Raw genomic sequence first — 17,248 nt, forward strand, 5'->3', positions numbered from 1 at the left:
CCAGTATTTGCTCGTGGTTTTCGTAGAAGACTTCTCGAGCAATGTGTGCCCTTCACAAACGTAACGACAGTTCTCAGACTAAACACTCAGAACCAAGAATTCTTTTGTCCCAAATAAAAAGCTATAAAAATAACGGCTGTTAGAATATTATTTTCGAAATTTCATCGAACACTCGCAATCTCACATTCCTTAATTGCAATACGGAGTTACGTTTACTTTGCGATATGGGGGCCTTTTTTATCAGAAAGCAGCAGCACCGCATTCCATAACCGTGTTTTTAGGCAGACATGCTGCCCCATGCGCAATCTTCATTCTCCGATGGATGTCTACCGATATCTGTCATTCGGTAACTAAGAACAGAACAACAGCACATTTGTCCTGTTTGATAATAATGTCGCCTAGTTAACGTTTCCGCATTTACCGCACGCATGTCGGAAGACACAAATGCCACACTAAATACCGTGTCTATGCTTATACACGCGCATCGAAGTCACGCTACGTTGCATGTCCGCTGCAGCAGTGCAATCAAACGGCAACTTTTTTGATCGTCCCTTATAATTCTGTATTTCAGCAGGGAACATTTGAAATTCCCTCTCCACTATGGCAACTGTGATTGGCAGGCTTATCTTTTTGCATAATTGTCGTTATTATGAAAAAAATAGCTCTGTATAAATTTTGGGGAACTAAGACTTAATTTCTAGTATTATACATGTATGTAATAAATAATCGCACACAGCGGTTTCGGTTTGTTGAAAATAACAAAGACATGGAAAATTGTTGTCCTAATTATTGTTGTATGTTGGCAGCAATGTTAGTTTACTAAATCAAGTTGTTATACTTTCATAATTTTTGTGTACGAATTGGAGTAATCGATTAAGCGCGTAACCAAAGTAATTTACTTCGTGCTGTACGCTAAGTATTTCACAGCTAATTAACAAACGTTATCATATCGATATTATGTCGCAGTAATTAACGTTCTGTATTACATGTGTATGCAGGACGCGATATAAGTTGCGGTTCAGCTGTCAGATGACAGTAATATTTATTCTTTTGTAGAATATGCTGATGAACTAAGTCAAACAGCCAAATTGATATGCATCAGTGCCCTTGTCTGAAACTGCAGTAGCCCGAGGTGTTGAATAGTTGTGATTATGCTGCTTATTCAGTATTTTATTTCGTAGGTGTTGTGTGTCATTTTTGTTAAGAGGCAAAAATAAGTATCTATTTTGCGTGTGTGCGACAAGATAGAATAATTTTTGTGTGATAGTAAAGACAGTAGCCATACATTGTTCACCAACGCAACATTTCAAACGTGCAGTGACAAAATATGGGGAGCAGTCAGCTGTACAGTTTGTCATGGGGAGAGTTTGGTACGTCGCTTGTATCTGCCGTTCAGCTACTGAGATGCCATGGAGATCTTGTTGATGTGACGCTGGCAGCTGGTGGCCGCAGTTTTCCCGCACATAAAATAGTCCTCAGCGCAGCAAGCCCATTTCTTCTGGACCTTCTGAAGGTTGTAATGCTTCTCCATCGTAGTGATATTAACAAAAAACAAAAAAAATGTTTATTTTGGATGATAGTAGATATTCACACCCTTTATACACATTCATCTTATTGATGTGGAAATTTGATTACTGGAAATTATTAGTAATTTGACAAAATTGACTGCATGGTAATCTCATATATTGCCCTAGTAAGCGATTATGTTTTATATACAGGCCTACTTCTGTATTCTAGCAATTTGGATTGAATTCCTAGACATTAAAGCAATTGGGATCAGCACAGTCATTTCCCCAGTTAAAAATAGTATTGCTTTGTGCTGAAACGTCATTACGTTAAGGAAGTTTGATGTTTTTTTTTTACTACACTTCTATTGCTCAAAAAATCTGACATGATGACAATTTCCTTTATCGGAGTAAATGAAAGATCTTTTCTCTTAGGCCTACTGAACTTTTATATTTTAAAGAAAGTGTTACTCAATTATTCTTTTTTATCATACTTCCTCATTTTTTATGGTGTGAAACTACACATACAAAATAAAGCCGCTGCTGAAATAGTGATATGTAGCCACATATTAGCTGAAAAATGCATAATACTTGTTACTAACCTACCATGCAAATAATTAATATTTCCTGTTAATTTGCCCATGCTTTGTCCAACATTTAAAAAAATTTACCAACCTCAAGTGTGGTAGGTACTGAAATCGGCATTCTGAAGCAAACCCCAGTAACAAATTAGTCTAAAGAGCTTTTGGAAGTCAACCTGTTGAAAGAATATTCTGTTACTAAGGGAAATATTATCTTTGATTAAATGTGGAACAGTTGATATGAAAACTCTGTAACCAAAAGAATGATGGCTAAAGTTTACAATGGGCCACCCATGTGCAGACCTTGGCAATGCCTAGTCATGTATGATCAAGAGGTGAATGTGTTATTACTTTCGACAATAAAAACAGATCACTTATCTTCACGCCCCCAACTCCCTAGTCCCATGATTTAATTTAACAAATCATATGAAACATTGATTCACAGTTCACCTATTCCACCATCTTAGATTTACCAGACGGCCCTTTGTAAAGTGTTCCTGTATATGAGTAATGTTCTAGTGGTTATAAGTAAAGAGTAGGTTGGTGGATGGGGACTGCTTACATGCCATTATGGATAAATGGTTTCTTTTGCCATTTTTTTTTTGGAATTCCAGGTTCACGCGTTGTCATGAAACTATTTGAGGCCTGCCAGAGTGCACTCTTTAAGAGCATTGCTACTATACTTCAGTCAAGAGGAACATTTGATACTAGTTGTCGGCCTTAATGAGTGATTTAATGTTAATGGCTGCTGTGATATTTTTGTTGTGTATTTTCACAGTGATTAGTTGACAAAGCTGACCTGAAAGCAAAAGAACTTGGTTGTGGTGACAGACTGATCTGTAGCATAGCCTGAGGTCTAGGTTAAGCTGGAAAGTGACAGTTTGGTTGAGATCTACATCTACATAGATACTCCGCAAGCCACTGTATGGTGTGTGGTGGAGGGTACCCTGTACCACTGTTAGTCATTTCCTGTTCTGTTCCGTTTGCAAATAGTGCAAGGGAAAAACAACTGTCTTTATGCCTCTGTACGAGCCCTAATTTCTTGTATCTTATCTTTGTGGTCCTTAAGCAGAACGTATGTTGGCTGCAGTAGAATCATTCGGCAGTCACCTTCAAATACGAGTTAACTCTAAATTTTCTCAGTAGTTTTACTCGAAAAGAAAGCTGCCTTCCCTTCAGGAATTCCCATTTGAGTTCCCAGAGCATCTCTGTACCACTAACATGTTGTTCAAACATACCGGTAACAAATATACCAACCCACCTCTGAATTGTTCCGATGTCTTCTTTCCGTCTGACCCGGTACAGGTCCCAAACACTCAAGAAATACTCAAAAGTAGGCATTAACTTACATTTTTGCACATTTAGGGCTAACAGCCATTCATCACAGCAACTGGAAATTTTGTCTAAGTCGTCTTGTGTCTTGCTATAGTCACTCAACTTCGAAACCTTACCGTACACCACACAATCATCAGCAAACAAACACAGATTGCTGCCCACCCTGTCCGCCAAATTGTTTATATGTATGGAGAACAACTGCAGTCCTATCACACTTCCCTGGGGCACACGTGGTGCAAAATCCTGGTCGTGGTGACACACGCTAATCTGTAGCTTAGCCGATTAAAAAAAAAAAAAAAAAAAAAAAATCACCATCAAAACACACACACACACACACACACACACACACACACACACACACCTAATAATTTAAAGGTGCATGAAATGTAGACCTGGCCAATTTGTTTTAAATTGTTGTGAGTGGAGGGGAAGAATTTTAGAGAGTAACTTATCTCAATCTTATGTCCAAAACATAATTTGACATGATACTTTAATGTATATTAAAATTTTCTCTGTACACCTTTGTGGCACATTGCCCCTACACCTTCTCTTTGTATAAGACTGTGGCTATAGTTGTCATATTTTTCCAAATTTCATAGGACCGAAATGGTGCAGAAGTAAAATGCTGGACTTGCATGCAGCAGAAACTAGGTTCAGATCTGTCTTGCCATCCAGATTTAGGCTTTTCGTGATTTCCCCTCACTTGATTAAGGTGAGTTGTAGGACAGTTCCTTTGAAAAAGCCGCAGCCGATTTCGTTCCCTATCCTTGTCTTATCTGAGCTTGCGCTCCCTCTTTAATGACCTTGTCAATGAGATTAATTTCCATTTGTCTTCGTCACCTTTGGTGTGTACGGGAGCTGGTCTTTTTGCATTTCTGTTTCACAATGTGTTGACTGCTGCACACTTACTGATTGATGTTTCACTGCAAGGTCAGGCACGCGGCATCAGGCATACAGTTTGGCCACCTCAGTACTTTAAGATGTTGCAGAATGGCCACATTTCTGTAGTGTAAACCGTGGTTCCTATCTCAGTTCTTAAACTTCGTAATGCAGATAACCTGCTTTCAGAAATTGCGTTGACTGTCCCACTTGCCACTTATTGTTACAGCTGTATATTCACTGTTTCTGTAGTCTAGCAAGTGCCTTGATCCATTTTATTTTCATCGAATGCAACTAGTGATAAAACACACTTCACACACACACACACACACACACACACACACACACACACACCAGCTGGATGGGTTGCTGATCTGTGAAAAGGACCAAGTGCGGCAAACCCAGAATATGAAGAGAACATCAGTTTACCTGAACAATAGAGTTGATTTAGGATATTGGGTGGCTGTGACAGTTTCCTCTAGGTTTCCTGAAAACAGTTTGGTGTATGTGCATGCCCATGGCTGTGATGTAGGTTTATTTGCATATCTTCACCTGGAGGGGGAATAGTAAAGGGTAAAGGGAAATACAGAAGCGTCCGATTCCACGTGTCTCCTTTGACCCATGACACAAATATGGCGGAAACGACCGTACACTATGACTCCAATATGGCCTCCATGACGTCACTACATAAACATGACCACAAACACGAAAATACATAAATACATTGAGAAACCAACACACACATGTTCCACAAAAAACCTAATGAAACTAACAGGACAAGCATGGGAAATTGGGGTTTTTTGGGTGGGGACAAAGTAAATGTAAACAAATTTAGTCAAACACCGCCATACCAAACCACACAAAGCGACAAAAAAAAAAAAACCGACAACATAAAACTCCCCAAATTCCACTAATCACAATATCCTCTGTAATCAGACACTTCTCTTGACCTATACAGCCCAACAGCAATTCCCGATCCCACAAATTGGAATCGAACACTTCCCTTGACCTATATAGCTCAACATCAGCTCCCGATCCCACAAATTGGAATCGAACACTTCCCTTGACCTATTTAGGTCAACAGAAACTGCCGATATCAAATCATAAAACCCAAAACTACAACCACTTCCACAATCATCACTACCTCAAAAAACACAAACCAACAAAATTGGAATCGAATACTTCCCTTGATCTGTTACCTTTACGACATCTCCACATATAGCCGTCCCTGGTCCGAGACGCTGGAACTTTAGTAAGCCTCATTTCTTCACGACATACTGAACACTTCATCCAAAAATCTGAATAGTTGGAGATATTTTATTAGAGACATTGCACTGTCCCCCATCATTGCCGACAATCGAAAACCGAAAACTGTTGACCTTGTCAGTCATATCCATACCTACCAAAGACATAAAAAAAAGCAGTTAACCAAAATTCACACATGATGAAAAAACCTACAATAACGTTGACATAACAAAACCAAAATCGTTAACTCACTGAAAAATATTTTGCTGAAAGCACAGCCACTACCAATAGCACACATGTGCAATGCTACCATGCAAGTGAACCCCATATGCCACGTAACATGCTACCCATAAACACACAACCAGAGAGAACCACTGACCGCAACAATACGCCACCTATAAACATGCCTCACATGCAAACTAAACCAAAAACATCACCTAACACACAACACATAAACACACCACTAGAGAGTACCACCGATCACATCAAAATGACACCTACAAACACGCCACTCTCACAAGCTAAATTCCGCGCCATCATGACGTCACACACCACAACAGCCTTACATCACGGGTCAAAGCCGTGGATCGGATGCTTCAGTCAACCGGGTAAAGATATAGTTGATCATATGTATAAGAAGTGAGGTGTTGGTTTTAGAGTTGCCAGGACATTGAGGGAAGTAGTGGTTTGTGGCAGTAAAGGCATGGACATGGTGGATGTTAGTGTATAGGGATGGGGTGTTGATGGGGAGAAACTGGGAGTGTGGTGATAATGGGGTAGGGTTGGTGAAGAATCGATTTAATCAGGTGGTTCAAGTCTTTATACAGGGTGAGTCTGGAGGAAAGTTACATGCTTTGAGAGGTGATAGTATTAGTGATTCTGAACAGAAAACTTCATATGGACGTATGCCCTATTCCAAATCGTTTCCGAGATAGAACACATTTAATATCACTTTTGTACATTTTTCTTGAATAACTCGAGAACCGCACTCTCCGGTGAAAACGTGTTGCAATACAAAATTAAACTATATTAAATTTCCTACAAAAAAGGTCCTATTCATTTTTTTCTCTAGAACTAATGGTTTGTGTGAAGAGAGCACAAGAAAATTGAAAAACTCGTTCGACGCTCATGTGCTGTAGCTTATGTAGTTTTTATAGGCCAATTCGAGGTAACAAGTTGCACTAACAGTTTGATACGGGACACTTGTGGTCTATCAAGTCAGGAAACTACCTCAAATTGGCCTTAAAAAAATGAATAAGACCTTTTTTATAGCAAATTTAATATAGTTTAATTTTGTATTGCAGCACGTTTTCACAGGAGGGTGCAGTTTTCGAGTTATTCAAGAAAAACTTACAAAAGTGATATTAAATGTGTTCTATCTCAGAAACCATTCGGAATAGGACATACGTCCATATGAAGTTTTTTGTTCAGAATCACTAATACTACTACCCCTCAAAGCGTGTTCCTTTCCTCGTGACTCACCCTGTATAATCCTGACACACTGTTGTTACAGTGACCAATACAATACTGGTACTGAAAAAGTACATGTTTTAGTCTATAGTAGTAATTTATTTATTCTGCTTACTGGCAAAGAAAGGAGGCAAAGTAATAATTCACAACTTTAGACTAAAACATGTAATTGTTCAAGTCTTTGATTAGAAGTGTGACTGGACAGTGAGTTGGAGGGTGTTCATATACTGTGGTAGGAATTCTTTTGATGGGATGAAGTGAGTTGAATTTCTTTTAGTTAACACAGCTGAAATTCGGTCAGTGTTAGGAGCCATTGTCATTACCACTCCTCAGACATACATTTCAATTTTGTTACAATCCAGGTTATCACATATACAGCCCCTTCATTGCAGCCCTCAGTATCATCTCTGGTTGTTGATTTTGGGCATTTAATATTATTTTATTGCTCTGCACTGTTGATGCTTCATTTATGCTGATCAGCCAGAACATTACGACTGCCGACCTACTATTGATATAAACCCAGCTAGGCAGTAGCAGCATCACCACCTGGTGAGGAACGACTGTTAGTGCATGTAGTATCAGTGAGTGTGCTCTCCATACGTAGAATGGGGAAGGTACACAATCTGAGTTTGACCGAGGACACATTGTGATGGCCTGGAGGATCAGCACGAGCATTTTGGAAACTGTGTGACTTGTCAGGTGTTCGAATGGTCAGTACCTTCAACATGTAGCGAAACCGAGGTGAACCCACATCCAGATGTCATGGGCTTTGGTGCCCACCCCTCATTACAGATGTCAAATGTTGTAGGCTGGGCAGACTGGTAAAACAGGACAGGTGATGAACTGTGGCAGAGCCAACATCAGACTTTAATGCTGGGCAGAGTAAAAGTGTGTCTGAAGACACAGTACACCGAACACTCCTGATGAAGGGGCCTCCACTGCTGGGGACCCGTGCACGTGACAATGTTAACACTGTGACATCGGCAACTGCGACTGAAATACAAATGACCATTGGCACTGGGCGTTATGCAGTGGCAGTGTGTTGCACGGTCTAATTAATCTCGAGACCTTCTTCATCGTGCCAATGTAAGGGCGTGAATCCGTCGTCTTCCAGGGGAACAGCTCCTTGACTCCTGTACTGTGGTAATGGAGACAAGCTGACGGTGCCTCTGTTATTCTCTAGGGAACATTCCCGTGGGCATCTGTGGGTCCAGTGACACTCGTGCAAGGCACCGTGATGGTCAAGGAGTGTAGTACTCTGGTTGCAGACCACGTACGCCTCTCCATGATGATCCTGTTTCAGTGTCATTTCTCAACCAGATAATGCACCATTTCACAAAGCCAAGAGTGTGATGGAGTGGTTTGAGGATCACAGTGGTGAGTTGCAGTTGATTTGCTGGCCCCCCAACTCGCTAGACTTGAACCCTATCGAACAAATCTGGGGCGTGATTGAACATGGTGTCAGAGCTCATTGCCTCCTCACTGGAATTTTTGGGAATTAGGTGTCTTATGTGTGCAGATGTGGTGCCAACTCCCTCCAGCGACCTACCGAGACCTCGTTGCTTTCATGCCACAATGCATCACCACCGTTATCTGTTCCAAAGGTGGCCATAACAGCTATTAGGTAGGTGGTCATAATATTCTGACTGATCAGTGTATATCACTGCAAGCCATGTGTGCATGACATGTCACTTTTGTTATTCCTTCTTGGTGTTGTAACTTCCACAAACGTATAGCCAAGCGGCATTTATTGTGCAAAATTGCCATGAAATGGCCAAGCTGAGAGAATTGGGGGAAATGTAGCCGTGTAAACTGCCGTGGAGGGTAGAAGGCAGTGCCTGTGTGGACTGTACTCAGCAACACCAGGGTATAATATGTGCATACTGAGGGGCTATGGTGTTAGTGATTGATTTGTCATATTCGTCATCGATCAGTTGGTGCTCGAGCTTATCTGTGCACCCCCACCCCCACCTCCCGCTCTTTCCACACAGTACCTGTACTGAATTTCGACACGAACAGTGAGTGCAACATTAATTCTAGGGTACGACCGTGCTCCAACAACAAGCAAATAATCTTGTTGAACAGAGTCGCTTTCTGGGCCTGCAGGAAACTGGATGGATGCATTGATGAAAAGCTGCACAAGTTAGACACAATGGATCTGTGGTGTATCATTGCTTTCAGTAGTGCTCTCTGGCACATTCCTTTACCTGTAGACCAGGTTCTTGATGGCTGTGTAGGACAGACACATGTCAAGATCAGCTCATTGTCCGAGCCACAGTGGCTGATTAATCATCGTCCAGGGAAGAAATTTGGGCACATATTGCAGTGGCTGTCACCAGATTATCATTAGGAACTGTCTACTTGCAGAAGAACTAAGATCGCGAATGCCTTTACTGGAAAAGAGTCAACTGAAGATTGGAATGGTGCTGTGTTGTCTTCAGTGATGATCGTGGGAGCTGTCTTTGTGTGAGTGATGGACATACATGCATATGGTGTATACCTGGTGAGCGGCCTATTCCGGAGAGCGTATGCTCATGACACACAGGTCCCACCTCAGGCTTCATTGTGTGTGGGCGGAGAGGAGGGGGGCAGGGCGTCAGTTACAACTTGTGATCACATCTGGTGTTTTTGCGAGGTAAAGTAACAAGCACCCACTACATTGCACAGGTTGTTATTCCCATGCTAAATTACTGCATTCATTTGACAGGAAGTGAAGTGCTTTTTCAACAGGACACTGTATGTTCACATACAGCTGCTGCTATGCAACATGATCTTTTTGGTGTACAACTACTGCCATGGCCAGCAAGAAAAACAGATCTATTTCCACTTGAAAATGTATGGGACTTGATGAAGCAGGAACTTCCTTGTTCTCCAGAGCCTGTCAGAAGTGTTGCCGAATTGCAACGAAAGGAGCAAGATGCTTGGGACAATCTGTCGCAGGATTCCATTTAGCACCATAAGATTTTCTGCACACGAGAATACATGCCTGCGTTGCTGTTAGAGAAGGAAGTGCACTATACATTGAAGCGCCTGTTTGGACATCCTTTAATGTGATGTGTGTTTCATTTGGTCTGAATTTGTTGAGATCCCTGTCGGATCACTTGACTTTGCCCCTGTGGATGTTGCTTTTTTTTTCAGTGGTGTATTACATTTAGCTGTGTAAAATGAAGTAAAGGAAATAGAAGAGAGATGATCTCATTGGGTAGTGACAAGATGCTGGTAAAGCTGGTGAAGGCAGCTTGGAAGCCTCCTCATGTTAATTTTGTGTTGTAATGATAAACCCTTTTTGTATCAGTATGCTTTTTGTGTCCATTCACTCGCTAGCTGCTGTGAACACTTGTTTTACTCTGAAGAGTTGCTGTGGGTGATATAGATGCTCCACCTCGCCCAGGGACTGGGTGTTTGTGTTGTCCTTATCATTTCATCATCATCATCAGCAGCAGCAGCATCATCATCATCATTCGTAACCATGACTAATTTGGATTGTGTAAAAATTGGACTGTGTAAAAATTGGGACTTTGGGCGCTGGTGAACCCACGCAGTTGAGTGCTCCACAAACCTATCATCATCATCACAGACGCTCCTCACTCTAATTGTTAATTCTCATTTATTCATTGTGTTCCATAAATCCCATAAAGGAAAATCTGCAGGGACATGGAACGAGCCAAGGTATGCAATAACAAAGGACAGGCACATCATATAAACTTAATCATTGTCATGATACTACTTAATACTATATATGCTGATGCCGCTAAGTGTAACTTTCAAGATTAGCAGTGAAAATGCTGCTGTGAATAAAGCAGTTGCTTCCTCAGTTATATTAAACAGCTGCTGTAAATCTTCTGTTGGTAGCTAAATATTTTCTTGGTTACATTTAAGTTCTTCAAAGAAAGTAGTTTCCTACTTCTGTAACAACATAGAACAGTTTGGAGTATGTTACTATCCGTTGTGCAGCTTTAAAATGAACACTCCAACTTGCTATGTAGCTAACAGGAATTTCCATTCCTTGGTTCTAGATAATCAAATAATTTGTAGAAGGAATTGCTAATGAAGTATGTTTTTATTTTTCTTTTGAATTGGTAAGGTCTAATTCTTTGCTTTGTGTTAATGAGAGCTTATACATGAGAAGAAATTCCTCTCTGAAACTACAATAGGCCGCAGTGGATGATTTTTGTTTTATGGATATTATGCCATGCTCAGATGCCTATTTCTGAACCTTATGTGTTGTTTCCTAATGCTGGCAACATCAAAGGCTACAAAGACTCAGCTAGCACTTTTAAACTTAAACAAGATCATCAAACTGAACTGTTTACTTTTATCCACTCAGTGGTACGGTCGTGGTGTCATCAGATCACTGCGTAGGATTTCCTTAGGAACTGAGGCTTTAGGCACAGTAATATGCCTTGTAACACAGCGTAATGTCCATAAAACAAAGTTCCCCAAGGGTGCAAATGCTAGCTGTTAAAGGCTGCTTTTTATGATCATTTTTTGTTTTGTTTTGTATTGTGGTTGTATAGATCGCAGTTCAGCAGAAACAGATTTTATCATCAGCATCAGAAAGCATTAGGGAGTAAATAAACTGTGAAGCATGCATAAGAATGCCAAGATCCTTAAGAAAGCTTCTGCAAGGTTGCAGTAGTCTACTTTAAATAACTTCTCATTCATGCTGAATAAATACCTTATTTACTTTTGGTGCCTTGCACCAAAAGATAATTCCAGAAGACAATAGGGAGTGAAAATATTCAGAATAATCCTCACACTTAGGTTTATGTCATCACAGTTCCTGAGAGCAAAACATATTGAACTGAATGTCTTGATTAACATATCTATTTGTATCCATTTTAACTTTTTATCCAATTGGATAAAACTTTGTAATGTTGTTGTGGAAAGAGGGGTAAGTTGGATAACTAGTGAAGAAATACTGAATTTAATGAGGGAGAAAAGAAATGTATGGTGCAACTTGATTAAAAGAATTAGTAGGTTGGTAGGACATCCAGAGATGCCAGGGAGTAGTTAATTTGCAAATGTAGGGAAGTGTGGGAGGTAAAAATTGTAGAGCAGACGAAGGCTGGACTATAGTAATCATTTTAATGTGAATGCTTGATGCAGTAGTTGAGCAGAGGTCCAACCTGGATCTTTCTCATTACTCCTCATAGTCCCCATTATTCTCATAGTTTGAAATCTGTTTCTCTTCTGAAATTTACATTATAGTAGAATTGCAAAACATATTCTAATTACAGACATACGACGACAAGGAGAAAATTTTTTCAGCCTTATTTTGGTACATGTTGTACATTAAACAAATCAAAAATAAACTTAATCTTTGATGCAGTTTCTTTTTTGAAATAGTCATGTTTTGTGTTTTGAGGTTAAACTGGAATACCATGCTGACATAAAATATTTGTGTGACAGGTAACTTATCATCAATATAAATTCATCCAATATTGGAGAAGGTTTATACAGTCAACATTCAACAAATGGAGCACCTATTTTGCATAAAACTGTATCATTCTTAATTCTTCAGCTAGTGTGTACCATACTCTTTCTTCCGATTCACCTGTGGCATCAGTTGTTAGCTACAACTTTAGTTTCCATTTGTCTAACTATCACATGATGCAATTTCTCAATGTGTTCATCTCTGGCTACAGTTTGTTACTTTCTTCAAGAATGGAATGACATTTTGAAATAAGTCAGCTATTTCTTAACAAATAAAGGTGTGACAAAGTCACATAGGAGTCCCAAGTAGTGTGTCATATCAAATTACAGTACTCTCACAACTGGTAACGCTCTTGTCTGTGTCCTAACTGTGCACTCAGATTCCTGAAGATGGAAATAATTCCAAAATGCATTGTGCATACTTTGTAATCATTAAAGTAATTCTTCTCCTGCTGCTGTATGACTTTTTGTGTGAACTAGGAAGCATAACTACATATCTATGCATATTTATTTCATAGCTGTTGAAAACAAATAACAAATTCCCTTTAAACCTTCTCCAACTTTGGATGAATTTCCTTTGATAATAGATCACCTGATATAAAGATTTTATGTCAGCACCAGTAAAATACACAATGGAACTTGAAAAAGAGGGCCAATTATCTTTCCTAGATGTTTTAGCTAAGAGAAAAATGGACAGTTCCCTGGACCACAGTGCGTATAGAAAATCTACACACACTGACCTCTGTCTCCACACCTCAAGCCATCACCATCCATCACAAAGAAATTCAGTGCTAGAATATCTACATCTATGTAGATACTCCGCAAGCCACCATACAGTGCATGGTGGAGGTTACCGCGTGCCACTACTAGTCATTTCCCTTCATGTTCTACTCGAAAATAGAGCGAGGGAAAAATGACTGTCTGTGTGCCTCTGTACGAACCCTAATTTCTCATATCTTATCTTTGTGGTCCTTACATGTGATGTATGTTGTCAGCAGTAGAATTGTTTGGCAGTCAGCTTCAAATGCCGGTTGTCTAAATTTTCCTGATAGTGTTTCTCAAAAAGAACATCACCTTCACTCCAAGGATTCCTATTTGAGTTCCTGAAGCACCTCCATAACACTTACGTGTTGTTCGAACCTACTGGTAACATATCTAGCCGTCCGCCTCTGAATTGCTTTGATGTCTTCTTTCAATCCTACCTGGTACGGATCCCAATCACTTAAATGGTACTCAAGAATAGGTTGCACAATGTCCTATATGTTGTCTCCTTTTCAAGAGAACCAATCTTTCCAAAAATTCTCCCAATGAACCGAAGTCTACCATTCACCCTTCCCTACCATCGTTTTCATATGCTCGTTCCACCTTATATTGCTTTGCAGTGTTATGCCCAGATATTTAAATGACTCTATACTCACTCAACTTCGACACCTTACCATGCACCACAACATCATCAGCAAACAACCACAGATTGCTGCCCAACCTGTCCACAAAATCATTTATGTATATAGAGAACACTTCACTGGGGCACTCCTGATGATACCCCTGTCTCTGATGAACATTCACTGTCGAGGACAACATACTGGTTTCTATTATTTAAGATGTCTTTGAGCTACTCACATATCTGTGAACTTATTCCATATGCTTGAACCTTCATTAACAGTCTGCAATGGGGCACAATGTCAAATGCTTTCCGGAAATGTAGAAATATTGAATCTGTCTGTTGCCCTTCATCAATAGTTCTCAGTATATCATGTGAGAAAAGAGCCTGCTGAGTTTTGCACGAGTGATGCTGTCTAAAACCAAGAAAGTTTATTATATTCGAATGAGACTATGTTCAAGGGTTCTGCAGCAAACAGAAGTTAGGGATATAAACGTAGGCTTCCGCGGCCATTGTAACAGTCAATAAAATTTTTCTGCATTTGTGACCGCATTGTCATTATGTTAAAAAAAACAACGTTTCGGTCACTGTTGCAAGTGATGATGTTCAGGGTGTTTTGTTTACAGTAAACAAAACACCCTGAAGGAGGTCACCTGCAGCAGTGGCCGAACCATTGGTAGTTTTACATATTGACAATGCGGTTGCAAACCCAGAAAGAATTTTATCGGCAGAAATTAGGGATATTGGTCTGTAATTTTGCGGTTCCGTTCTTTTACCTTTCTTATATGATTTTGTCACTTCCGCCTTTTCTGCAGTCACTTGGGACATTGTGTTGGGCGAGAGATTCATAATAAATGCAAGCTAGGTCAGGGGCCAATGCCGTAAGGTACTCTTTGTAAAATCAAACTGGGATTCCATCTGGACCTGGTGATTTATTTGTTTTCAAATCATTCAGTTGTTTCTCTGTGCCAGGTATGCTTATTTCTGTGTCGTCCATACGGGAGTCTGTCTAATGGTCAAATGATGGTATGTTTGTACGGTTCTCCAGTGTGAACAATTTCTTGAATGTGAAATTTAAAACTTTGGCTTTTGTTTTGCTATCTTCAACTGGCACATCGGACTGGTCAACAAGTGACTAAATGGAAGCCTTAGACCCGCTTAGTGATTTACGTATGACCAGAATTTTCTCGTCGTCTCTGCTACCTTTTGCTAAGGTGTGACAGTGGTAGTTGTTGTATGCTTCACGCATAGATCTTTTCACAGACATGCGAATCTCTGCTAACCTTCACTTGGTGTCATTTGTGCATCCCATTTTGAATGTAGAGTGCACCAGCCTCTGCTTTCTCAGCATTTGCTGAATTTCATTATTGAACCATGGTGGGTCTTTTCCATCCTTCATCCACTTACTAAGCACGTAACTCTCCAGACCGTTATTTACAATCTGATCATACTGTGCCCATAATTCCTCTACATCCATCTTACTGGAACCAAGTGATGCCAATTCACTGTCTAAGTGAGATGTTAATAACTGCTTATCTGCTCTATGTAGCACAAACACTCTCCTAGCCTTATTGATTGATGTATTACCTTTTGTAACCATAATTGCTATAATGAATCATAATCGCTAGTCCCCGTTTGTGTACTGACATTGTCGGTAAGAACTCTGGAACATAGAGCTCAAGCACTTTCAGACAAGGAGAGCCTCACCAGAAAATTTGCACCTAAGAGTAGTATTCTGAAGGAATGGATTCTCAGATCAGCAAACTGAATGAATGGTGTTCAAAATTAAGAAAATGTTAGAAAGAGGCAGAGATTGAAACTGAGGAAGATAAGCCAAACATAGATTCTCACCTTATGCTGGAAAGATTGGTAGTCCTATGAAAACATAGCATCCATTGTATTTTGCTCCCTTAAGCTAGCATAAAAAGTATTCTTTGCAATGTTCTCCAAAAGCCAGGTGTGTGTCACACTCCATGCAAATGCAGCTTGTCTTTTGTGGCTCAAGGAGAGATGCTAAGTACAACAGTGACAAACTTGACTGAAACTACCAAGCAGATCAGCTGTATGCAAGCACAGCCTTGAATGTGATCTTGAAATGAAATAAAATGAGACCAGTAATGGGGCACAGACATAAAATTTGTTGTGCACCATAAGTAAGGACTCTGTCGAAATAAATATGTAAGAAACCTAGTAAACAGGGATGGCGGTTTGACTTTAAATAATGTTTGGAGTCCAGCACTTAATTTATGAAAATCTCATCAGGCATCACATCCACCACAGTTAAAAAACACTGAGAGAATACATTTAACAAAATTTCGTTAAGAGTTCTGAAAAACAAAAAAACATGAAAGGATGTGGTGGGTGTCAAGAATCAAACTTTGATATAAATAGTGTAGTGGGACCAACAGTACTTCGTCTGGTTGGATTCTAGGCAGCAAGTGCACATAACTACAAAAGTTGCAGGACCAGAAGAAAATGGCTGGTTCGGTCGTGAAAATATGATGCATAAAATGGAAACAACAACTCGGCAGAACACACAGAAATATACTGTTAATCATTTGCGGTGAGAAAAAGTGAGGCATCCGTAGTGTTCATTAATACAAACATTTATTTACAATGATTGTCCCTTCCTTACTGGTTTGTACATTCACCCATTCCTTAGATTTTTCAACTACATTTAATGGTTTCAAAATTTGAAAGGCCTCCACACTTTCTCCACCAGTCTTCAAGTACGACGAAATGTGACCTCCCATGGGCACCAGAAAGACATCACCGTGTCACTCCACTCAAGTGTCATAAGACTGAATGATGCTTTGACACTGAATATATTTAAAACAATATGTGAAGTGTAGCATTATCATTACAGATCCTGTAGAGATCCTTGGAAAGGAGGAAATATAAAAACTAATCAAGCTAAACAGAAAAAATGTGTTAATCCCTGTTCGAAAGAAATAGGTGCTGACTGGTGTGACTTACAGGCCATAGTAGGAAAACACTGATGCAAATTTGTTCAGAGGAACAGAAGATATGACTCGAAGATAACCTCAGGGAAAATCAGAAGGAAACAAAGGAGAAATTTGTAATATGAAAAATAAGGGCAATGTAACTTTTCAAATTTAGGAAGATGACATCAGCAAAGGGCTTTGAAGATCACTTGAATGGAATTGATAGTGTCCTGAAGAGGGACTATAAGATGAATATCAACAAAAGTAAAACATCCTAATGGAGTGTTGCTGAATTCAATCAGGAAAGTAGTTTAGGAAAACACACGCTAAAAGTAGTAGATGCGTTTTGCTATTTGGGCAGCAGAATAACTGATGATGATCAAAGTGGAAGGGGTATAGTGCAGATCGGCAATAGGAATAAAACATTTTCAGCAAGAGAGAAATTTTGTAACATAAAATACAAGTTGAAAT

General features: G+C 39.8%; 1 protein-coding gene across 1 annotated transcript in view; it reads left to right on the top strand.

Annotated features, from left to right (window-relative positions):
- Positions 1–843: 843 nt before the first annotated feature.
- LOC126088448 (transcription factor GAGA-like) overlaps positions 844–17,248 on the top strand; it is an 84,710-nt gene continuing 68,305 nt past the window's right edge. Inside the window, exon 1 of the mRNA XM_049906590.1 lies at positions 844–1,513. Within this exon, the coding sequence (XP_049762547.1) occupies positions 1,328–1,513 (186 nt within the window). The 5' untranslated portion in view covers positions 844–1,327. The remainder of the gene's footprint in view (positions 1,514–17,248) is intronic.

This window comes from Schistocerca cancellata, chromosome 6, assembly GCF_023864275.1.
Source record: "Schistocerca cancellata isolate TAMUIC-IGC-003103 chromosome 6, iqSchCanc2.1, whole genome shotgun sequence".
Classification (NCBI taxonomy): Eukaryota; Metazoa; Arthropoda; class Insecta; order Orthoptera; family Acrididae; genus Schistocerca; species Schistocerca cancellata.